Below are 25,491 nucleotides of genomic sequence, written 5' to 3'. Positions count from 1 at the left end.
ACGACGGCAGATTAGGGTTTGGTGGCATTAGTGGTGTTGACACGGGGGTTGTTGCTTTAGATCCAAAAGCTTCATTTCGCAGACATTGAGGTTGGTACTTCATATTCTAAGTTCCTCGCTCGAATTCCATGTATGGCTGGGAGCACCCATAGTGGTTAGTGATCGACCATAACAATAATAATCACTAGCCAACCACTACCAATATTTTTTATTTTTATTTTTACTTTTGTGCAACTACGGTGGAAAAGAAAGGAAGATCATTTTGAGATTAAAAAAAAAAATAACAATTGTAACATAACAACAGGGGAAAAAGTGTTAATACTGTATATGAAGTCAAGAAATGTACTCAACCCTCAAGGATCTTAATCACATCACCAATTAGAAGAAGACAAAACAAACTGCGTTTTGATTTAGAAATAGTACCTTGATTAGTATTTCATCTTGTTTTCAATAAAATTAACATGAATACAGAAGGAAACACAGGTCAATTATCATGCAAAGAAGATAGCTTCACTAGTGAGCATAGAGTAAAAACAGCAGTCACCTTAACAACAAATAACAAGCAAGGAGCAGCACTTTCATTACAAGATCTACACAACAACATTGCTTCGGTGAACAGTAAGCCTCCCAAGTGATTGTTGGCTGGGGCCGTGAATGAGCCGACGACTGTAGGTCCACATGTAATCGGCATCGCGATAATCCACAAGAGAACCAGCAAGCATGCGCGTAGTGGCCAACTGTGACCCTCAAAGCAGCAGCTGCTGCTTGCTGCAGCAGCAGGCGATGTTGCTTTACCAGTTAAGTTGCTGCGATGATGTTAAGGAAGAAGACATCCAAGGGTGAGAAAGCGAGATTTCGGTCCCAAAGACAATAGGGCCTGCGGCCAACCCCTTCCGTACTTCTGTTAGCATCAGAGGACCAATCTTCTGATCCACAACCAAGAAAGGTCATAGCTTCTTCAGAATCCAATTCAACGAAAACTATTCATTTACCCTTTTTTCCCGCCAAGAAGAGAGATTTCACAAAGCCAACCCTACCAGTCCAACTGAAACATTGAGAAAGACTCAACCGCTCCCATGTCCCAACGATCCTTCTGTACTTATTCCACACGCCCATTACCACTACTAATATACGACACAGTTCAATGCCGATTACTAATAATACCAATAAGAGAAATAGAATCTCAGAGCATATCAACTCCTAAAGCCTGAGCTTTATGCTTTAAGGATCTCAAGTAACTGATAGCTTCATCCAGAATCACAATGGCGTCCTTACCTTTCCCGCCGGGAACTATGTTCTGCAGAACGTTCACCGTTTCTCGTATCTTATCCTTTCTCAATCTCTTATTGCCTGACATGGAACCAAATTCTTCAAATCCTTGATTTTTGCCATCGGCACAGCTAGATTGTGCATCATCTTCATAATCAAAGCATCTCTCTGGCTTCACAGAGCTTGCAGTGTCCGTGACTGATGGCACATCATAGCCTCCATCAAACAGTTTCATCCTTTTGTTTGGCCCGGCGGAGCTAGCAACTTCTTCTACACTTTCCTCAAACCATTCTTGTTTCTCATGAGCAGTCATTGTACTCGGCGAATGACCAGTGCTGGCTTCTTCATCATCCTCTGAGTAACTGTCATCGTCATCAGAGTACAGCAATGCATCAAGCTCTTCAGTGTCTTCGTGCATCTCACTTCCCACGCTATCCCCGAGATTTTCATTGTCTTCCTCGGTCAAAATTGGACCCGGGAAATTCGTAGAATCTCTTCCTGTTTCTAACTCTCTCTTATTCAAATCATAAGCATCGTTGAGCTTTGACCCCCAAGGAGGCAGGCATTGGCCTGCAGTTCCAATCCAGGAACTAAAAATCAAGGTGGTTTGATCCCCAGACTGATCAAACACAAGGAATCTCTTCTGAGCCTGTCCGGATGCTGGACTCGGCACAACATCGCTGGGTTTCCCAGACAGGCCAGCAGGGCTTTCCTCTTTCAAAATGGAGTTCGTTACAGGGGCAACATCCCGATGGAGGGAAGGTAATCGATAAGAGCAATCGCGAGGTTCAATCGATTGGCTTGTCCTTGAAAGAGGAAACCCAAAAGACGGGAAGCCGAGCAAAGTTCCGTCGTTTGGCGGAACAAGATTAGCCCGAGAGCTCGTGCAAGCACGTGGCGTATCCCTCTGCCCCAGGATAAATCTGGTGCCCAAGGCATTCGAAATGGGTGACTGCTGACCAGAATGCTGGCGTTGAAACAAGGATCCAAGATCCTTTTCCATCCAACCAAAACAATCACCTAAATTCACAAACATACACACCAAATCAGATGAAACCCGATGCAAATCAAGCCGAAACATTCAGTACACATTCAAGTCTCGATCCGCAAAACGTACCGATGAACGAAGGTTTAGTAGTACAGGATGCTGATTACGTCCGCTTTCCTCTACGAACAATCGAAAAAACTAAATACTCCAGCTTAATTTGAACAAAGGCAACGGCAAAAACAACGAATTCTACGTGACAGGCTTTAGCAAATGGCGAAAATACTCAGCCTGCAAAAAACCAACAAACGAAAAACGCATAAGATACAGAGATAAAAGAAAAACACAAATATCAAATTCCGAAAAAAAGATATGTAAATCAACTAACCTGGCAATCCTGAAGAGGTTGAAAGCAAGCTATAACTCTAACTATGATGGTGGCGCTGCCAGCAATCCCATTCTCGTGTTTCAATGCCCGGAATCTTGTTTGGCTCGCTGCTTGGCACACCATAACTACAAATCCCCAACCCTTCTGACCAAAAAACCACCACTTTCTTCAACCAAACAAGGATGAAACAGAACCCAACAGAAATTCAATGGAGAAACCAATCGGAGGATTTGATTTGATTTGATTTGATTTGCAGAATCAAACGAAAACAAGGAGAAGCAAAAGGGCGATTCAGCTAATCCTGCGGACGTAGCAGGGAATGACGACGAAAAGATTGGTTCCCATTTAAGGCAGATTTGTGTTGAATCGAATGAGTCGATGGGTTTGTCGATCGGAAGAAGGGAATTACAGAATTACTCGGCAGTAGAGGTTCAAGGAGATGACTTTACGAAACACGTCGACGGAGAGGCTGTACCACCGCATGCTGTTTGTGCTCCGATCTGAACGCCACGACTGTTTGCTTTGCCGCAACCTCTTCGAAAATCCTGCGAGAGTTGGAGAAGGTAAGATTTAGGTACTGGAAAATCGAGGGGAAATCTAAAGCCGATACGGGACCCTTTGTTTGGTTGCAGATAAAATCCCCTTGAGCAAGGAAAGGAGTTCAGGATTTCTGAAATTGTGAAATTGAAACCAAATAGCGGACAGAAAAATATTCTTTTCGCTTTGCTACTTTTTCTCAGGAAATGAGGCACTGACAGATTAGCTTATCATATTAATTTCCCTTCTTCAGATCAAAACGCAGCTCACCAAGAGAAAAGCTTTCCAAGAACCCAATATTTACAAGAAAATTTTCCGGAAAAACATAAAAAAGACACAAAGAGATAAAAATTAAGGCAATGAACAAGAAAGATCCAGGCGGAAAACACAAGAATCAACAGTAAAATAAAAGCAAACATAGCAAACAAGAAAGCCAGAGAACCAAACCCATATAGATCTGAAGACTTACACTAGAGAGAGCCAATTCAAGAGCAAGAAAACCAGAACCCAGATGCCTTATCCTCAAAACCAAATAATCGAAGACTCAGGTCGAGCTCAAAACAAAGACCCCAAAGCCTTTTTGCAGAGAGAGAGAGAGAGAGAGAGAGAGAGAGAGAGAGAGAGGGGAGTGAGTGAGATATGAGGAAGGTGCACGGATGGGAGGCCGGGGAGGCTATATAGAAAACCAAATTGACATGAATGTCCTTTGAGTTCGTGTGGTAGAGCCGAGAGGAGGCTACTCTTCTTTCTGTTTTTTTTTTTTTTTTTTTTGGGGGGGGGGGGGGTGGGGTTCTTCATACGTGCGCTACGCACGCTTGGAATTAGTGTACAATCATGTAGAGAGAGATATATAAAGGTAGGAGTGAGCGTGGGTGGTTGTATAATGAGTCCATGAGTTTTTGATGAGATTGATTTTATCTGCATCCCCAAAATGCCCCTCCCTGTTCTTTTTCCCTTTATTTCCCATCCCATTGGCCATTAATACTATTCTTGCAAAATTTATTTAATTATTATATAAGCATCACTTTTTTACCTCTTATTTCCTATTCTAAAATTGTTAGGTGGTTAAGTTGATTAGCGAATGAGTATGCAAAGCATAAAACCAAACATTGTTATTCATTTATAAGTAACAACATAATGGTTATTTATTTTAAATAATTATTGAGCACTTATTTAAAATCTATTATCACACATTCCTCTTGTAAGTAGTAGTAGTATAAGCGTTTGATTTGAGACGATTATGTATAAGTTTTTTTTTTTTTTTTAATTTGCATTTCATACTTCACAAATATTTGCATCTTAACGCAGTTAAAAAGAAAAAAACTTGGATTTGACTTAATATTCTTTTGCCCGGGGGGGGGGGATATTTGGAGTGACCACTTCAACTAATTTGAGGCTACCTTTTAAACTGTGGTTCATGCGTTGGTACCGATAGTTAAAGCAAAATAAGAGAGGAAATTAGGGGGGGGAAGGCATCCAATGCGAGGCATGAAGACCAATAATTTGGAGCTTGACCGTTCAAAAGAAGCATCATGGAAAGCCAGAGAGGCCCCCATAATCCATTGAGTGATTAAGCAAGCAGCTCTGTCTGTGTGTGTGTGTGTGTGTATATATATATATATATATATTCTGCTATACAGGTATGGCTGCACCATAATATCTCCGGGACTCAAAACAACACTTGGTGCCAATATAAATTTAACTGACAGTGAGTGCAGCTATACATCAATTCCTCCAAATCCACTGTCCATCAATCAGCAGCTCCTTTAGGGTTTGTGATTAAAAAGCAAAGGGGCAATTAGGGTTTTGGGCCCAGCCCCAGGGAGGAGTACAATGATACTTTTCACTGATGTGATTCATGGCCCCTGCCCTCTCCCTTCAACACTCTCATCATCAACGCCCACTGTGCTTTGCCCTCTTCACTTTTTTTGCATTTTTCACCTTTCATTAAGCTTTTAAAAATGATTTTTTTTTGTTGTGTGTTTAATAAAATAATGGTAATGCTTTCTCAGCAATATATATATATATATATTATAGTGAATGAATTTCTTTTAGGCTTTATCTATCTCTATAAGGTTAAACGTAATAAGATTATAATAATTTTATTCAAAAATTGCAAGCTCAATCATGTTAAAGGATTTTAAATTATCATTGAACCCTTCTAACTCTTCATTCACTCCTCCTTAGACATCGATAGCTCATGCTAAAAATGCTTGAAGAGTTGAAGACCATGGAACTCCCAACACTTCTGAATTCATTGGCATTTGAATTTAGTATTAAATTACGACCACTACAACACAATGACCCTTTTTCTCATGTTTGTTTGGGTTTTTATCCATTTCGTCCATTAATATTAGACTACCACCTCATACACAATAAAATATTTAAAGTTTGAACAAACAATACAAAATAATAATAATGAGGAAGGCAAGCGAGGCATACCCATACGGGGCCTCGATTAAACTGAACAACGGGAATAAACTAAGAAAAGAAAGGCTGTTGTGTTGGGGTAAAGCACGATCAAGCGAGGCATTGGCTTAATTAAAAAAAATAAGGCAGAGAGGGGCCATGATTTGATCACCTGAAAGAGATCTTGTGCACAGGTAAGGAGATCCACATTCCAGGACGCCCCAATTATTTAACCACCCTATCCCCATTGCTTTATATTCATAATCCCTATTTATTATCTATAATACTATACCGTGCTATACTGTCATGCCCTCTTGTTTGGAGTGGAGGGAGCAATTCCATTCCCCAATCAATCAATTTCCCCTCCCCTCCCCTTCGGGTCTACACTTTCCAGAGCACCATCACTCTCCCACGCCTGTACGTCTTCTTAGCCCTCAAGCCAACCATTCCCAACTCGGTCTTGTATTGTTAGATGATAACTTTGAAACCTCATATTTAATTAACAAATTAAGCCTCTCGTGCAGAAGCTCAATTTAATTATGCTCAGGGCATATGGATTCGTCTTAAAATTTAATTAACTCTACTAGAGTGGTGAATCGTACCTTATTTACAAGTACCACTTCCTTTAATTATTAATAGATAGATTACACTACCAATTTGTGAAATGACATTAATAACTAGAAAATATATATTGTGATTGTGTGTGGGGTAGAATATCTGGGCTAGAGTGAGCTGTGGGTGTATTCTTTGATTTTGATTTGTAGGTGTATTATTTTGTGAGTTCTTGTATAGGGTCGGAGAGGGTGACATGTGGGCTTGCAGAATGGAGGTAAAAATACAAAATTATCCCCACCTACTTTGTAAATTTACAAAATGAGCCACTATCCCACTCTCTCTTCTCCTTTTTCATGGTCGTCGTCGGCTTCACTCCCCTCACCTCATCTCCATCACCGCCACCTTGCTGACCGTCATTGTATCTTCAAGATATAACAACAGGCGGCAAGGCGATGGCAATGAGACAACAGCAATGAGAGAGGAGATGAGAGAGCATAGCAGAGCAAGACAGTGGCCTACTTTACAAATTTATAAAGTGGGTGGGGTAATTTCGTCTTTTTATCTCCATTCTACAAGCCCATCTGTAAGACTGTCTAACTCTCCAGGCTTTTTCTATTTTGTGTTCTAATCTTATTTTTTTCTTCTTTTTTTTTTTTCTTTCGCCCAACCCAATAAGAATGTGCACATTTTTAAGTTTGGTCGGAGTAATTGGTATGCAATGAGACACGAATGGAGTGGGGACGGGGGGGGACGGTGGTTGTGGATTGACCACTGAATCAATTAAAAGGCAGGAAGGCTGGGGCCGAATGATGCTCAGTAGCTCACCCACTGACGAATTAATATTGATTTGGGCTTATAATACACGCCCTTAAATCATCTTTTCATAACTAATCCTTCATAATGCAACCCATAATTTATGGAATTTGATGTCAACCTCAACATGTGTTGCCATTGCACCCATATGATTTTGATAGTTCCTTCTCCCAAATTAAATATATGGATATATATGGAGCAGCCTTACCCCCCCAATATTGTCAAATTGAATCGCGGAAGTTGATTTAGTTAACATCTAGAAAGCAATAACCCCATAGTATTATTAATTTATGATTTTGGTAGTAATATGCATCAGGATGATTTTGATAGTTTCTTTCTTCCAATTTCTAATAATATATAGTAAGCCAATTATGTATGATTTTTAAGCTTTCACTCCTACCCATTACTCTCTATATTTTTAACGTTGTATGACTTTGAAAATTGACCGATGCTTTCCTTCAATACAGATGAAAATAATTATCTTACATTTTGTTAATTAATCATTAAAACTGATGTTATGGTCATGTTGTCAATTTCACAAGTCAATTTCTTAACCCTTCTAATGACACTCCCAAATTTAAACTAGAGTTAATTATAAATTATTCTCCCCCAATTTGGCCCAGTCTCATTAATTAATGCATCATCACTATCATCACAAGTTAACACGTGGAGTCGGTCATATAAATCCCAACACTTTTTAGTTAAATTTTTTTTTACGGAGAGAGAAACTATTTAGATACATATATGTATGTATATATATGAGATTGGTGGGGAGAGTAGTAGTGGGACATGAGACCATTTTGGAGCCAAATTGGTTGTGGATTCTCCAACAAAAACACCCACGCTTGGAAAGCAAGACAATACCCTCTCCACCAGCCACCACTTAAAAGATAAGAGAAGTTGTGCTTTTAAATATGCCACGAACCAATATATTAAAAGAATTAAAAAAAAAGGGGGGGGGGGGGGCCCAAAAGAAGGCAATCCCATGCCCCTTCCCCTTGCATTTTTTATGCTACACCCCCACCCACTTTCTTAGACTTTTAACCCCCTTCCACTTTATGTTCAATTAATGTGAATATTCTATCTCAATTAGATAAAGTGTCAACCCTCCCATGCTCCTTTTTTTTTTAGGGTTTGTTTGGGTTCTAATATAATGGCTAGAGAGCTTGAGGGCGCCATTTGTTTGGGTGTGGGTTAGGTATGAAATTCCATCATTAAGCTCATGTAATTCGCGTATTAGTGACGATGAAAAATAAAATTAAAGTACAGAATATTACAGTACATTGTCTCGTGTCTATATTTGTGAAAAGGAAAGTTGAATTATTTAATTAGAGCTTACCACAATAAATTAAATTTTGATCAAATATATGTGGGTCGTTGATGTGAAAAATACTCTTATGATGTGATTGGATTTGTTTAATTATATTAAATTAGAAGGGATGGGAGGAACATATATGATTGGAATATGGTGGTTGCAAGCATTTATCACTTGGATGGTAAGAAAACAGACAACACCTTCCCATCATCATGGTGCCTTAGATGTGATGTTGAAGAAAACTTGCATATTTATCTCTTTACAAGGAGGAGGGGGCTAGGAAATAGTGTAAATTGATCCAAGTTTCCACACAAGAAAGGAAGCATGCTTTGCCTTTTTGACATCTCTCAATGGAAGGATGGCAATTGTGACCTACCCTTCAACCCAAGATGGAAGATGGTTGATGGTTGATGGTTGATGGTTGGGTACAAAGCCGTCCCATTTTCTATGGAATATGGGGAGGTGGGATAACTATTATTCTCCACCCAAAACCAAGAGTCAATGTAATATTCTATTTTGAGGGTTGGAGAGGAGAAAAAATATTTAATCTAATCGTAAAAATTGTGTTATTATATTGATTTAATATTTCAATCTAATGATATTTTATTCTTTTAATTCTAATTTTAGATCGAGTAATTGAATCTATTATATCTATGAATTATAAATATATTATTTTTATGCTTCTAAATTTTTTAAAATATAAAATGTGAGTGAGATCGAAGATGTTTAGTTATAATAATATTGACACAAAGAGACTAATGAAATAATTATTAAATGGCAAAAGTAAGTGAAACCAAACTCCAATTATTAATAAAATCAAACCAACTAGTGATTTCACAACATATAGGGGAAAAAAAAAAGTTAAACGCGTGCATTAGAGTAACCCTAATTCTACGGAGTTTCATGTAACCGTGCGATGATTTCAAACTCATTATTAAAGCATCACTATTTAATTTTATTTAACATTTGTGCTAGTTGCTTTCAATCTCCCCCCATTAAAGGTCAAAGTGACCAACCAATGGAAGCATTTTAATAATGGAAACATTACCATATATTAATTAATAAGATGAATTAAGCCCTATTCCCACGCAAGGCAGGAACCAAAACGACACTCTTTAGTCTTTAGTGGACTTTCCGTACTTTGAATGGCAATGCCAAGTTACACCTTCATGTAGCTAGTAAGATGCATCATCATGCATCATCATCATCATCATCATCATCATCATCTATCATCTGTAAGAATAAAGCTTGCTTAATCACCCTAATAATAACAACAACACTAAAGATAGCATCGAGTAGAAGTAATTATATCATTCAAACAACAATCACAATGGCAGTGAATGCATGTGTGGCCTTTGACTATTAACAACCAAGAATTAAGGGCATAATAAACTAAACGAATCTAAGCCTATTATTCTATTTTAATTAATTTTGTTTGGACTCACAAACTCATTTACTATTTAAAGTATTTTATTCAATTCATTAAAAAAAACAAACATATGTTTGTCGATCCATGCATTTCCCGCACTATATATATAATTAAACATAAACATTGCATGGTACAAATGTAAATTGCCTTGAAATTGTGCGCTGAGGTACGTTTGGATGGAGACTAATTAATTAATGGCAGTGTAAATTGTAAAACCGGAGAAAGCGTGAAAAGGGACAGCACAACCCAACACAACGCAACACCTTCCCCTCGGGGAATCTTGGCCTTGTGCGTTTGGCCGCACTCGCCCTTCACAATTATTATTATTATTATTATTTCCAAGGCATAAATTTTATTTTATCTTGTCACAGTCAAACAAGGCGTTACCCACCCACTCTCGCGTCAAAAAAAATGAACAGAAGGGCATAAGGGTAATTGAGGACGAGGAGAGCTAATTAATTAATTAAATAAATAAATCAGTCAAACCAACTCCTGGCGATTAAAATAAAATAATTAGAGAGAGAGAGAGAGAATAAGAAATTGAGAGAAAATCTTTGAATTCCGACCATCAAATCTCCGGTACAGTAAGGCAATTGCAGCCTTTCGTTGCGAAAAGTCGCTCACGCGTCCCCGCGATTCCTTTCCCCCACCCCGCCCGTCTTCCTTTAATTAACGCCACGCCGTCTTTATCTTTGACATCATTCATTAGCATTTCCGATCACAGCCGTCCATCACACGTCCGGGAGCAAGGGAGATGCCGGCACGTGGCGCCACGCCACGGGGTGGCAGCCTAGGTAATAATCCTCAGAAAAAAAAAAGGGTAAAAAAAAAAAAAAAGAAAGAGAGAAAATCAAATCATGAGCGTGAAAAGAATTGCTAATGCCAAGGCAGGCAACGCTATATCCCTCCCCACCTACCTACCTACCTACGCCTCTCTCTATGCACATCGCCGTCGGGATCCATGGAGCGCATGCTCTCTCGCACGCTTCGGCACCCCCTTCCACACTGAAAGTGACCCTTAACTTCACCATTTTCCAAAAATCAATAAATTAATATAATATCTTAAAAAATAACATTTTCAATTTCCAATATTATTTCGGTAAATGTTTTTTACTTGGTGTGTATTTTTATGGGGCGGTCAAGTCAAACCGTAGTTTAATCGGCTTCAGAGTGCACGCGAGCGGGAGAGCCGCCGGATTTGCGGCTGGCTGGATTTCAACTGCCGGAAAGGGTACACGTGTAGTAACCAGAGGGTGTATGGGGCCCACAGCCAGCCCCCTTTTCGCTTGCCGCCGCCAGCTCCCCAGCGGCGTGCTTCCTCCTATTTGGCGCATTCCGTCTTAACTGCAGTTTTACCAGATTTCCTCGTAATTGGCTTAGGTCCCTCGCGTTTGGTTTATTCTCATCTGCGGCCCCCCTCGGGACGGCGCCGTTTGACTGCTTTGGACCCCGAATTGAGGAACTAGGTGGACTGAGATGCAAATTAAGTGATAGTGAGGGGGCGGGCGGGGAAGGGGGAAAATCAGAAATGTAATGCGCGTGGGGGTCAACCCGGCGGAGAAAGCGAATCAGAATCGCAGGAGGAGTGGCAGTAGCAGGAGCAGTACTAGCAGTAATAGTAGTACGAGAGAGAGAGAGAGAGAGAGAGAGAGCAGCTGGTAGCGTAATAATTGGCGTGTGAAAATTAAAAGCAAATTTGGCATCGACTGTGTGTAGAAAAGGAATTTATAGATTCTGACTGCCACCTCAGCTTTTTTCATTTCAACTACTGGATTGATGTTGCCCCATCGACGACGTCCTTCTTCTTCACTTCACGCTTGCCCCTCTCCCCCTCTCTCTCTCTCCTGTCTCCCCCCCCCCGGGGGCGTCCCAAAACTAATTTTATTTATTTAATTTAATTTATTAGCCAAGTAATATTATATTATTTTTGAATAATAACTAAGTCCTAACTAAATATATAATCTTTAAAATTGACTTAAAAATAATTTGGTTAAATCAAAGTTTTAGGGCGGCCACCGCCGGGGGGGGATAGTACTTGACTTTCTGGCCCCAATCTTTAATACTTGTTCTATGAATATGAGTTTCAATAGGGCCAATCTTGTATTTATGGTATTTTTGTCAAATACACAGCCTTCGCGGCCCATTATACTAATTAATTTGGATGGCAGGGTTTGTAAAACCGGCCCATTATGAAATTGGGGGAGCCCAAATCCACCCTGAACCTCAGAGAGATGGGCTTCCCCTCACCAGAAGACCATGCAGGGTCAGGGTCGCACTTTCTTGCTCAAATAAGTCGTTCCTAAGTTCTATTTTATTTTATTTATCTTTTCGAATAAATTGTGCTTTGCAACCCCCACCCACCCACTTCCATTGAATCTCAATTCAAGATGTAGTCTATTTCAATTTTAGCATTTAACCACCATACATTTGTAATTTCATAATATAATAACAACCTGTGTAGTCCAGCTCTACTTAAAATTTTGATATGGCTTCCTAACCCTACATTGTAATATACAACTATAATGTTAGTAATTTTTGTACCAAAGGATGGGGCACGTGGACCAATCAAGGAGACCTATCTATGAATCCCACTGTGTCTACTTCTTGGTTATTGCTCATTTCCTCTTAGGAGATTGAATAATAGGACACACGAAATAAGATCTCTAATTTTTCTCAAAACAGTTTAAAAATAAATAATCATCTTATTAATATTAAAATTATATACGAGCAGAGAGAGAGAGACAGACAGACAGAGAGAATATGGGATTGGAAGGTCTATTGTTTGGTTAAATATTGCACAAAAACTACTTAGTGTACTTTAATAAGGGTTTTTTTTTTTTTTTAATAAAGATAGGGCACCAAAGGATATTTTTAAAATAATAAAAACCCGATAGAGATTCAACTTTTGGAAATGCCAAATCTGATGTTTGCATATAAAAATAAAAATAGATATAACAAAACATTTGATAAAATACATTTTGCCTCACCCCCGACCCCGAGCCACAAAAGATCACCAGCTTGATGCTTTTTACGTTAAAATACATAGATATGGCATTATATATATTTATACATAAATTATAGAAAATAACATTTTTTTTATTATAAAGTATAGATAAACACCATTTCCCCTCTAATACAAAAAAAAAAGAAAAAGAAAAAGAAAAACCATTAATACAAATACATTGAAGACAAACACATTGCAAATATTTCTCGTCAACATATTTTACAAATAGAAAAATCATCTTTTCTTATATTATGTTGCCATATTTTCGTAGTTTCTATATGCAATAATTTAGTTGCATAGAATATAATTATTTTATTTTTCCCGCTCCATATCCTTATATGTACCTTTTTAATAATAAAAAAAAAGAAAATATTGTGTATATAAACCTGCCATCAAAGACATTTTTATCAATATAAATAAATTCTCACATATATTAATCATCTTAATTTTTGTAATTATATGTTATTAAAATAGTCTTTTCGTAGTAGAAAAATAAATAATTTACCCACTTCAACATTATTTCCCTTTTTGTGCTCTATGTTGCTCTTCATTCTTTGTACATTAGCCTTCCTCAAATCCATTGGTGATATCGTTGCTAAGTTACTAAAATAACAATTTTTATAATTTTTAGTGATATCTCAATCTCTCATTTATAATAACGTTCAAAGAAATTCAAGATTAATAAAACTCTCTAGTATTATTGTTGTCACCTCCTCCTAGTTCTTTATCGACCCTATTTGGTGTCATATTCTCATAGTGATCATTTGATTCCAACCTCCTACAATTTTTGCATTAAAGTCCTAATCTAACAATACATTACTTGACTTGATATTGTCCCGAAGCATTAGTAGTAACTTATCTCTTGTGACTTCCTTTAATTCTATTGAAAGAGAATAAAAAGTTAGTGCAATAAAAAAAAAAAAAAAAAGGTAAGGTGAGAAGTAAATGTAATGAGATCTTTGCTTCTTCCTTAGATTTTTCAAAGAGCGGATAAATATGAGTGGTGAGTTTCTTCTTCAATTTCATAAAATGTTTTCTCCCTCACAGACTTGTTAAAATATACTATATATATAAACTTGTATCAATCATAAATTTGGTAATTAATCATATATATTTATATATATATAACCATAAATTAAGTAGAGGATCTAGAAATCTGAAAATGTATAAAGATGTTTACATGCGTATATAGGTTTTCCTCAATTGTTGCTTCAAACACCAAACTTGGTTGTTTTTCTATATAACAGAATAGGAAAAAATAATTCACATATAGGGTTTAGCTCTGAATTTCATACTTAATTTATTGAATAATGAGGAAGGAAGAAGATCAATGTTTCTATTTCATCAATGGTTGCTATACCAAAATATACAACAACTTCCATTATCACTTTTACAGAATTAGGAAAACTCAACTTAATTGATCAAATACAACCACTCAAACTTTGGAAACCTTTCTCGATAATCAAGGTGGTTTGATCATAAGACAAAATATATCGCCAGCTAGCTAGTGAAATCCGCAATTGTTTTCACGATCAGCCTTTTCATGAAGGTGCTTACCTTTTTCACCGACAAACTCATCAGTGATGGCTGCACTTATCCACATCTTAATGCTAGCCACTGAAACTTCTTGTCAACAATAAAACTTGTTAGCATTACATGAAAGAAAACAATAATAACATTTAAAACCAAATACAAGAGAATAAAAAAATACTCAAACCTTATTATAAGCTACAGAGTCCCAATGGAAAAAAGATCACCATCAATGTCATCCTTGATCCTTTAAAGACCTTGTCTAAATTAAATATCATTATCAAAACATGTATGAAGAGGCATCAAAACAATTGTGTCTGTGTGTGTGTCTGTGTGTGTGTGTGTGAGAGAGAGAGAGAGAGAGAAAAGGGGGGTGGGCTAAGTAAGAAGGGTGGTCGGCTATCCATTTATAAAGATTAAATTTTTATCTTTTGGGTTAATTTTGTAGTTTTACCTTTTATTTTATTAGATATTACAATCTCTTCCATAAGTTTTTTTTTTTTTTTAAAGACAAAATATTAAAGGATATTTTACGTATAGTGAAAACTTGACAAAGCTTCAGTTTGGGGAAACATCAAATCTGGTCTTTTCTATTATAATGGAATAGATTAATATCTTGGATGTTATGCCATAAGGTTTATGTGTTTAAATAATAGACTAATGATGTTACCAATAAAATCCTAATAAAAGGTAAGTTGGTTCAATGCATCAGATTGCTAATTTTATATATAAGTTGACCTTATTCAAATTTTTTGTCATTTTTCTAAGATAAAAGTATAATATTGGTTGAATAAAAGTTATAAGCATTATATTCAACTGGAAGCTGGTACTGATATGAATGAAAATTGCGAGCCAATAGCAAATGGCCACATGAATAATGAAAATGTCCTAACAGAGATTTTGACGAACAAACACCTTATATTATCCACCACACTCCACATCACTTACTATATATAACTTTAGTCCCTTTCTTATGTTAAGACTACGGACTGGTGGCTTGTGGGTACTTTATGATTGACCAAACTCTGCCATTTGTCACCCATCCATGACACTCTCAAAATACATACACTCACAATTATAAAGGTGACAAGAAAATGTATAAACTTAATTATGAAACCTTAAATTTGGTTTGCAGTTATCTGACTGAAAGTCTTTCTAAACACCGCTCCAAAGTGACATAAACCGCATATGCAACTGCAAATGCAGGCAGGGCCAAGGATGTTGGTGCTGCGCACTGAATGGCTTTTAACTGTTGATCAGAAGAATTAAAGACTAAAAATTAAAATATAGTGGGAATAAATGAATGATTGAGAAGAGAAGAGAAGGGAAGAGGAGAGAGAGCGGAGTGATGGGTAGGTTATAGTTTCAAGAGGGTTGTCTGTAGACTGCTGCTAATACTATATACTGCTTCGTTCTTGTTGTTTTGTGTGCAACTCTCATTCATTCATGCCCTCCTCCTCCTCTTCCAATAATAATATAATAATTAATAATCTTAACCACTTTCTACCATCCAAATCAAAAAATCTACTGTACTCACAATTCATATTTTATCATTCATTCAACAGAATTATAAGATAGATAGAGTAAAAAGATATATAACGTAATTTCATCTCTAAGCAAATATGAATAGAAGAGTGTTGGGTTTTGTGTTTTCTTATGGGGCCCAAGGCAACAACGATGGTTCGGGTTAGCTTCATAGGCTTCGGCCCGGGATTAAACCGACAGTTCAAACACCCTTATTGGCAACTCAAATAGAAGTCGAACTATAAGCCCTTAACTCTCCATTTAGAAGAGAAATGGACCTTGGCCCATTTGCTCAAGGAACGGATGAAGCACATGAATCCCATTAGCCCATTTCCTCTCTCTTTATGCCTTAGGCCCTTAATATAAAATGGATCATTTCCCCTTTTGAGCCCTAGTCTGTGACGGCTGATTCTCTTACTTGGGCGTCCTTGCTGTGGCCGATTGCTCCTTTCATCAATGGCTGATCTTCTTGGGGTTTCTTTCCTTCTTGGTCAAATGTTTTTTTCCTTGTTGAGTGCCGCACTTTCCTTATGCATTGTGGTTGTTCGTCAATAGCGTTTGCAACGCCTATTTAGTCCGAGTTGTTGTCTTCTCTTGGGGGTAAGTATTGTTGAACCCATATCTTCGTGATTACTCTCTGTTCCTTGGTGGATCCTACTGTGTGTGGAAGCTTGTGTGGCTTGGGTGAGAGGTGTCGATCGGCTAAGAGACTTGAGGGGTTTGAGGGCTTCGATTCTTGGGAGTTTGGGCTCCTTTGTGGCTTGGTGTCCCTATTCGTTGGTTGTTGCCTAAGTGGTGATTGAACGAGCCCAGATCTGAGCCTTAGAGCAGTCTTCGTGACTGCCATTGTTGCCGAAATAGGGAGTTTATTTTTCTGCCTTGATTTGTTCTTGCAATCGGTTGTTTTGGTTTGATTTCAATTGACTACTAACCCACTATTTTGTAGAGATTTTCCACAACAATTGGTATCAGAGCCTTGTGTGGCTCCTGGGTTACTCGAAATCAAGACCTAATCGAGAAAACCTCTTTTCGGTTTGGGTTCGATTTCACGATAAAGGTTTTTACGTTGACAACTGAATCTATTCTTTGTCTTTTGTTGTGTGGAAGGCTTGAGTTGGGGTGAATCAACCCCATAGCCATAATCGACCATCCGGGGGGGTTTCCCTTGCGTCGGCTCGTGTAGTTGCAGGCTGCGGTGCGTGGAGGCTGGCAGAGGCAGTGGTTCCAACCCTCTTCTGTTTACGGACTGTTAGTCCGCTTGGTGAGAAATTTTCAAACCCTATTTAAATTTTCAGCAACTAGCAGGTCATCATGTGGGGGTGACCATTAGGTTTTTTGGGGGTTATCCTGTGGTGGTAACCATTGCTTGTTGCTAGAATTAGGATTATTTGTGATTTTCTTGTGCTAGCATAACCTGTTTTGGTGCGGTTAAGTCTTGTTTAGAAAATCAGTTGCTTAGTGTTGTGTGTGAATTCTACCTAGTCTGATCCTTTGTGGGTTTTCTTGGCTATTTATGATTTACTGTTATCTAAACTGCTCAGTGCCTTTTAGATATTACTAAGTAAACCTGTGTTAATTTGGTACTATTTTTTGTTGGAATTGATTCTAAGTGAATCTGCTGCCTAAGTTTTAAATTGAAAGTTTGTGTTTTTTGTATGTCCACTTAGGTAGCATCATATATGTGTTTATTTTGCTACTGCCATATTGGGAATTTTTTTTTTTTTTTGAGATATATTTGTGGCTATTTTAACTGCTTAGTGCTTTAAAATTGTGCCTAGAAAATCAGTATTATCTCTGTTAAAAATTTACCCCTTGATTGAATTTGTTTTGTGCATACTCATTGTTCAGGATACAGTGTGAAAAACTTAGTGTTTTTGTAGGTTGCACTACTTATTTGTGTCAAGCATATACTTAGTGAATATGTCCACGCATTTTGAAATTGGGGTGTTTAATCGGAAGGGGGACTTTTCTATTTGGCAACAAAAAATGAAAGGGATTTTAGTTCAACAAAAAATATCAAAAGCCATTGATGGTAAATATCCTGAAAACACAACAGCTAAACGAAAATCAAAAATAGATGAACTTGCATATACTTCTATAATCTTGCATCTCTCTGATTCAGTGTTAAGGAAAATAAGAAAACTTGACACAACTAAAGAACTTTGGAAAAAATTGGAAAAACTATATGTTTAGAAATTCACCCCTAATAAGCTTTATTTGCTTGAAAGTTTCTTTAGTTTTAAGATTGACCCCTCTAGGGACCTAGATGACAACTTAGATATCTTTAACAAGTTGGTTCAAGATATCACGAATTGTGGTGAAAAAGTGTTTGAGGAATATAAGGTTGTAATTCTTTTGAAGGCCATTCCTGATGCCTTTAAGGAGGTAAAAAATGCCATTAAGTATGATTCTCTTACTTGGGCCCTAGTCTGTGACGGCTGATTCTCTTACTTGGGCGTCCTTGCTGTGGCCGATTGCTCCTTTCATCAATGGCTGATCTTCTTGGGGTTTCTTTCCTTCTTGGTCAAATGTTTTTTTCCTTGTTGAGTGTCGCACTTTCCTTATGCATTGTGGTTGTTCGTCAATAGCGTTTGCAACGCCTATTTAGTCCGAGTTGTTGTCTTCTCTTGGGGGTAAGTATTGTTGAACCCATATCTTTGTGATTACTCTCTATTCCTTGGTGGATCCTATTGTGTGTGGAAGCTTGTGTGGCTTGGGTGAAGGGTGTCGATTGGCTGAGAGACTTGGGGGGTTGAAGGGCTTCAGTTCTTGGGAGTTTGGGCTCCTTTGTGGCTTAGTGTCCCTATTTATTGGTTGTTGCCTAAGTGGTGATTGAACGAGCCCAGATCTGAGCCTTGGAGCAATCTTCGTGACTACCCTTGTTTCCAAAATAGGGAGTTTATTTTTCTGCCTTGATTTGTTCTTGCATTCGGTTGTTTTGGTTTGATTTCGATTGAGTACTAACCCATTGTTTTGTAAAGATTTTTCGCAACACAGAGGACTCAAAAATATACTAAAACAAATTTCAATCACAGAAAATTTGAAATAGCTTTCATGGCCAGAAGCATACGTAAGCACACACACAGATTATAAACATAAATTAAAGGAAATAAAGAAGAGGCTGAGGATTTACCGTGATTCACCCCAAATCAGAGCTACGTCCACGTTGAATTTCGGTGAAAAGAGCTCATTGCACTATATGAGAAATAAAGATTACACCTTCAAAAAAGACTCATAAACACTCTATATACATCACTGGTTCGCTAATAAAAATGCCCCAATAATCACAAATATAGATTAGAGATTAAGACCTATCGAACCAGAGAACAAGAAAGATAAGCATGTATAAAGCATTTATAGAGCAAAATGAAAGAACCCCCAAACCCTCAGTCGATCGAGACTTCCTCTCTCTACCCCTTTTCTCCTGTGTCACTTCAAATCCTAATGAGAGATAAATAATAGATCTAGACGGCTGGAATTGAGCTCCATAAAGATAAAATGAATAGCTAAGATTTAGTCGTGCAACACGATCAATATTCCAATAGAAAGGCAACCAAGTGCCATTTGGAGAAGGGGGTGATTGCCACGTGGCCATCCTGCAAACGTCACATAGTAGCTAGCGGTTGCCAAACGTGGCCCCCCAAACCTCTAACCCAAACGATGTTTCACCAAATTATCACTTTTAAATGAACAAATTACTAATTAGTAAGAAATCACATAATTTCAAATAATCTAATTACTACTCATAAGTCACTGCTTTTAGATTGATTTAATATTAATTATGTAATGAAACATAACTAGAAAATTGCAAATCTCCGGCAACTGATCACTTAATTTTAAATGATGTAATAAGTCATGAGTTTTCATACTGTATATTGTATATTGTATGGCTTGCTTGCTTTAGTTCTCGTGATTCGTTCATTGAAGGATTGCATTAAGTAGCACATTTAACTTAAACTTTTGGCACCTTAATTCTTGTTCTTTTAATTACTTCAAAGCAATAAATATTTAATTTTAATGTTTTAGATAGAATATTTAATTTAAACTTAAGAAATAATAATAGACTAAATAACAGTCCCAAAAATAAATATTTGAAGTTTTCCCATACATATGTTCATAATTATAGTTTAAAAAGTTTCTCCTTGAGACGACGATCTTATTATTTTTCAACATTAAGAGATTAATCATCTTCGTTTCAAAGCAATAAAAATTAATAACTTTTCATGTTATTCAACTTTTATTATTATTATTATTTGGAGTTCAACTTCACATTTTCCATTTCCTAAACTGATATCAAACAATTTGGCAGCTAAGATGTCTAATCCTACTTCAAACCACTAATCCGTATGTCTACATTAATCACCGGGCATGCATGCAAGTAAGGTGGTGATATTTACAGACTAAGGTAAATAAAAATGTTATTTACAGACTAAATGTGTTGAAAAAGATGTAAATATCCGAATTCTACTCTAATTTTTCTTAATTTTACAGTATTTGTAGTTTTCTAAATATGTTTGATATATCCTTGAGGAGGGTCTACACCACTGCTAAGTTAATTATTTGTGATGCATGTGATTAATTAAGTGGTAACAATTATCGGCCTATAATGACATAATATGATAAAAAGAATTATTATTTATTATGTCAAAAACTGTTACATTATGGATTATGGCGACAATTGCAGTAATCATGAAAACACGTAATAAATGTTTATTATCGAATAACTTTGAATTTTTTGGGTAATTATATCATCAATTTATAAAAGAGTAGATGCGTAATTAGAACGATGTATTATAATCAAATCTTGAATTTGTTCTTCAAACCATTCCAATTTCACTTAATCATGAGAGAGTTTATCCCAATAAACAACCTTGGGCGACTTTTGATTTGATATTAAACTCTCAACTACAATTATAACAAAAAAAACTTGTAAAAGATATCATCTTAAACAATACAATTAATGAGGTAGAATTTGAGTAGCTAATCCCACCTAATTCAAACAGGGGAAATGTGTTGTTGCTATATCATTTATTTATAATTTTTTTATTTTTAGAATTTAATGAAAATAGAAAACATAGTTTTAGTAAAAAAATAACTCATATTTCGATGTTTTTGAAAAAAATATATATATGAAATTCTTTTTTTTATTCTATTCTATTATGTGAGATTGAAATTCTTTTTTAAAAAAATTTATGAAATTATTATTTTTATTCTTTTTTCATTCTACTCTATTATCCTTTTAGACCACCCCCAATGGTCCCAAACCCGAACCATCCCCATCACTACACTTTTATGTAAGACAAATTGGGAGATGGAAAAAGAAGGGCAGATATCATTCTATTTGAAACTTTCTTCATCTCTTGTTGAAATAGTATTTTGTGACTCTAAAGGCATCACATCCAAAATAGTACTTCAAACCAATCACACATGCCATATATTCCTAATGAGAGTAAACAACACGAAATTGGCTTGGGATCAACAGCCAATGCTTTCTCCCTCAATCCAAAGAGATTATGTTTTGATGTCTAATTTCATTGACCAGTCTTAGTGAGTGTAAGTCACACCATAGTGTTGTACATCTACTCTTAACACTCTTTTTGGTCAGAATGAGTTTTGTCTTCCTGTGCGAACCTTCCTCTTTACATATTCTTGATTCCAAAATACCACTCAGAAAAACCATTTTCCATGAAAAGGCTTAAGCATCAAACCAGTACTGCACCTGTGTGAAGAGATTCTGCACATGGCCTCTGCTTATACTTTCTTTCTTAGGATAAATGGGCTCCCTCTCCTTTGTACATTCAGCCAAGCTTTTCAGACTTTCTGCTCACAGGGTACACGCACACACAAAGATGCCTCGGCTGCATTCCAAGGTACAAGCAATTCACGACAATTTACAATGTTCAAAACAGGTAGGGTACCTTTACCGCCAGGATGATAATATTCAAATGGCACTATAGTTTAAGTGGTCGGAAAGTCTCAGCATTTGAGTTTACTTGTGAGTAATTTCTCTTTGCCCTGGTGCTTACAACATTCAAAACAGAATATCTTAAACACCAGGGTGATGCTCAAATGGCATGACTGCCGAAGTGAACGAAAAAAGTCTACGATTTGAGTTACCTTGTGTGCAATCTCTAATTTTATAGTCCTAATTGGTCGTATACCATAATGTGTGTCCTGAATTTAAAAATAAAGAAACTAACGAGATTATCACTGAAACCTATCAAAGAGAATTGTTAGTCCTATTAATGACACTTCAATATATGAAAAGAAAGACAATATGAGCCTGACCTTACGAATGAAGTGAGGAGTTAAACCCAATCGTTTTGGGCACAAAGTGTCCTCTTTTTCCCAAAGGGCAAACATAAGAATTTCTAATCACATTGTTCATTAATATCCATTATAGTTATAAAACACCAATTGTCATATCATTTGTATGTTCCTTTTTTTTTTTTTTTTTTTTTGCATAAAAGTTTTATATGAATAGCACTTTCCTTCCCCCATTATATTTAAGTGCTGGCATGGCCAGAACTTGCATTCCCAGAACCCCATGCGAGTCAGGGCACCTTTATTTTTTCAGCAGCAAACCCCAAGAGGTCTAACCAGACACACAGTCAAACAAAGAGCTACTAGCATGGGTTCCCACAGAAAGCAAATGATCAGTTCAGTGGCAGAGATATAACAAATACAAAAAGATATTCAAAAAGAAACTCCTCTTCACCATTAATATATAAGCAGAAAAAACAAGCTCAAATATTTTTTTCCCCTCTTTTCTGAAGTCTAGTTACAATCCTATCTCCTCTTGTTTGTCCATGAAAAGGAGCACTTTTTCTTTTTCTTTCTTTTTTTCCCTCCCACTTTTCCACAAAGCATAATAAAAATAAAAAAATGTGCATAAATAAACACTAAGATGGAACAAAACTCTCATATTCCTCTCTTCATGCTTCCTTGCTCTCTTCTTCCTTCCTCCATATACTTCCTCTTCCAACTCTCTTCCTCCATAGCTGTTAAGAAGTCTAATATTTAACAGCTTGTGGCTGTAGCTTTCTTCATGCTAAGAGCATGAAGTATATTGATGCCATCCTCTATTCCCACTCGTCTCATGATCCAACTTATTTAATTCTCCTTTAGACATTTCTTTCTTTCTTTTTTAAATTTAACCCTTTCCAAAAAAACCGCCAAAATTGCCATAAATTAGAAATGACCATCCACTCCTCATCCTTTCTAAATCTCCACTTCACAAGATCTATTTAGCCGCCTCCTCTTTGTTTCAGGGCTATGAGATGAACTTGTACATGACCCAACAGTTGTGTCATCAGTTTTATAGCTTAAGCATGCAGCATCAAGCACGCCTATTGGGCTTTGGGGCACAGATGGAACAGATGATGCACTAGCGACCTTAATAGACCCAGCTGTCAATGATGACTCGCGGATCAGTTCGACACACTTGAGCAGTCTCTCCTGCAAAAACATAAGCAAAAGAGAGCAAACCCATTACTTAATTGAAAAAAGAAAAGAAGAAAAGAAGTTCCGTTGTCAATCAAACCAGAATGATAACAGAAAAGGTGAAGATCATTGTGGATATCCCACATTGGGTACCACCAGCTTTACCTTCTCTACATGTTGAATGAGAAGAGAAATCGCTTTCTCGGTGTCTACTGTTTGAGTTTCTCCAGCAACAGTTATTGCCACTGCTGCTGCCATCTCAGAGGGCTTGAACTCCAAGAAGTCAATCCCTGCATTCAATTCCCACCCACCATAACATTAGTCCTTTATTCATATTTTCTCCCTTTCTTTCTTTTTTTTCCTCTTTGGAGAAAATGTACCTTTTATCAAGCTTAATATGAGTTCGGTTGATCGAATTATTGAAAATCTTGGAGGAATTTTATCAGCAATTATCTTTCTAAGGAAATTATCTATGAAGGAGAATGGGGTGACTGCTTGCATTCTCCACTTCAATGTGTTCAAAATCAGAAGCTCCATTCTCTGTATGGTTACAGCTTCAAACACAAATGTCAACTCGCCCACCTGCCAATTCCTCGTTGTGATTAGAATAATTGGATCTAGAGAGGCACCCTTATGCAGAATTTTCAAAGATCATGTCTTTTACCTGCAAGTCCAGACACAGAGGAATCTCAGTCTCATCCATTTTGGCTGCAAGAGATAAACAAGCAACAGCCAACAGTTGCATCATCCAAGCTTTGCCCTTCTGCAAGTAGCATACAAAAATGAATCAGCAATGAAATTAAATACACTTGGAAATATCAAATGATTCAGAAAAGACAAAAATCCATAGAATTTGGTCCTGAACTTACAGGTAATCCATAGGCTGAGAGGAATCTATCCAAGTAGCTTACAGACAAATATGCAGATAGAGGTCCAAAGTTGAAATGGGCATGAACCTGTTACATCAAAAAGGCCATTAGCATTTCTCACCAACCAAGGAGAATAGAGAAAGGATTTCACTAATAGGTTCCCTACAGAAAATACTAGTCGTAACAGTTCATCCAAATGAATTTCCTATAATAGTGACAATTCTACAAGAAAAAAAGTTGGGGGGGGGGGGGGGGGGGGGGGGGGGAATATGTACTGGGTAAATCCAATTTTGCCACCTAAATATGCCATAAACAAAAGAAAAGGGGAACAACTGCAATTAATGTAATCTGCATCAGCCAACTCGAAAGCAGAAAGAGAAGCATTCCACCCAATCCATTTCAGGTTATGTCTTATGTGTGAATGCGATAAAAGAAGCAATCCATAACAAAAGCAGACTCCAATCCACCACTCCAAGCGCCTTTAATAGCATGAATATAAATTCTAAATACCTAAGTGAGCCTATGTAAATAAAGCAAAACATGATGATAAACCAAATTCATTTGGCAAAATCAAAAACCCGAGCGATCGGATCGTCAAAACTCATAAGGAAATGATTAAGGACAGAAAAACACAAATACCGGTTTCACGGAAACGGAAAACAAGAAAACCCAGTAACCAATAACTATGAACCAACCTTTCCAATCCACTCAATAGCTTCCCTTCTAGCCCCCAAATCCAAGGCCCCAGTCCTCAATCTGTTCAAGTAATCACTGGCAGGCAGATGCTCACTTTCCCTTTTGACCATCAAGGCCAAGCACTCATCACTCTGCATTGGCAACCCACGCAGCAACAACTCTTCACCATCAAAGTTCTGGTTTTGATTATTTTCCATTTGATTCCAAGAAGGCTCAAAGCCCTCCTCCACAGCCCCAAAATCAACCTCATCGCAGAAAATGTCCTCTGCACAGAGAAGGCTCGACACTGCACAATCAAAGCTTGGTGCCATTTCAATACCCACAAACCTTTCTTCCACTCAACTTCTCTCCCTGTGCAAATATCTATTCCTGTATATGCTTTAATAGCAACCCATCTCACCAAATGAGAAAAAACAGAACCACCAGTCGGATTTTTTTTAGGTACTATATGTAGTGTGTGAAGATGAATGTGAACAGATTTCTTCGCCTATGAACGGAGACAGAATCAAGGAAAGAAATGGAAAGGATATAATAAAAGATCAGATAACGCGCACTCTTCCCCCTCTCCCTACTAGAGTTGGATTGAAAAAGACTGCTGGAGATAGAGCGGCTTATGAAGAGAGTCCAGTCTTAGGGTAAATGCAGAGAGAGAGAAAGAGAGGGAGAGAAGAGCGGCAGCAATGCAAGACAATGAGGCCCAAAATATAGACAATGAAGGAGAGAGA

The 25,491-nt window shown here is 37.3% G+C and overlaps 2 protein-coding genes across 2 annotated transcripts; both read right to left on the bottom strand.

Moving 5' to 3' along the window:
- Positions 1-403: 403 nt before the first annotated feature.
- Positions 404-2,535, bottom strand: LOC127800261 (transcription factor bHLH143-like). Its single transcript, XM_052334774.1, has 2 exons — positions 2,387-2,535; positions 404-2,289 (listed from the first exon to the last, which is right to left on the bottom strand). The coding sequence occupies exon 2, from the start codon at positions 2,270-2,272 to the stop codon at positions 1,184-1,186; it is 1,089 nt and encodes a 362-aa protein (XP_052190734.1). The 5' UTR covers positions 2,273-2,289; positions 2,387-2,535; the 3' UTR covers positions 404-1,183.
- A 19,951-nt stretch (positions 2,536-22,486) lies between these two features.
- Positions 22,487-25,491, bottom strand: LOC127798951 (cyclin-D4-2-like). Its single transcript, XM_052332609.1, has 6 exons — positions 24,766-25,491; positions 24,071-24,157; positions 23,866-23,964; positions 23,582-23,783; positions 23,367-23,491; positions 22,487-23,216 (listed from the first exon to the last, which is right to left on the bottom strand). Exons 1-6 carry the CDS (start codon positions 25,075-25,077, stop codon positions 22,980-22,982), a joined length of 1,062 nt encoding a protein of 353 aa, XP_052188569.1. The 5' UTR covers positions 25,078-25,491; the 3' UTR covers positions 22,487-22,979.

This window comes from Diospyros lotus, chromosome 4 (assembly GCF_014633365.1).
Source record: "Diospyros lotus cultivar Yz01 chromosome 4, ASM1463336v1, whole genome shotgun sequence".
Taxonomy (NCBI): Eukaryota; Viridiplantae; Streptophyta; class Magnoliopsida; order Ericales; family Ebenaceae; genus Diospyros; species Diospyros lotus.
This window is presented reverse-complemented; position numbering and strand designations above follow the sequence as displayed.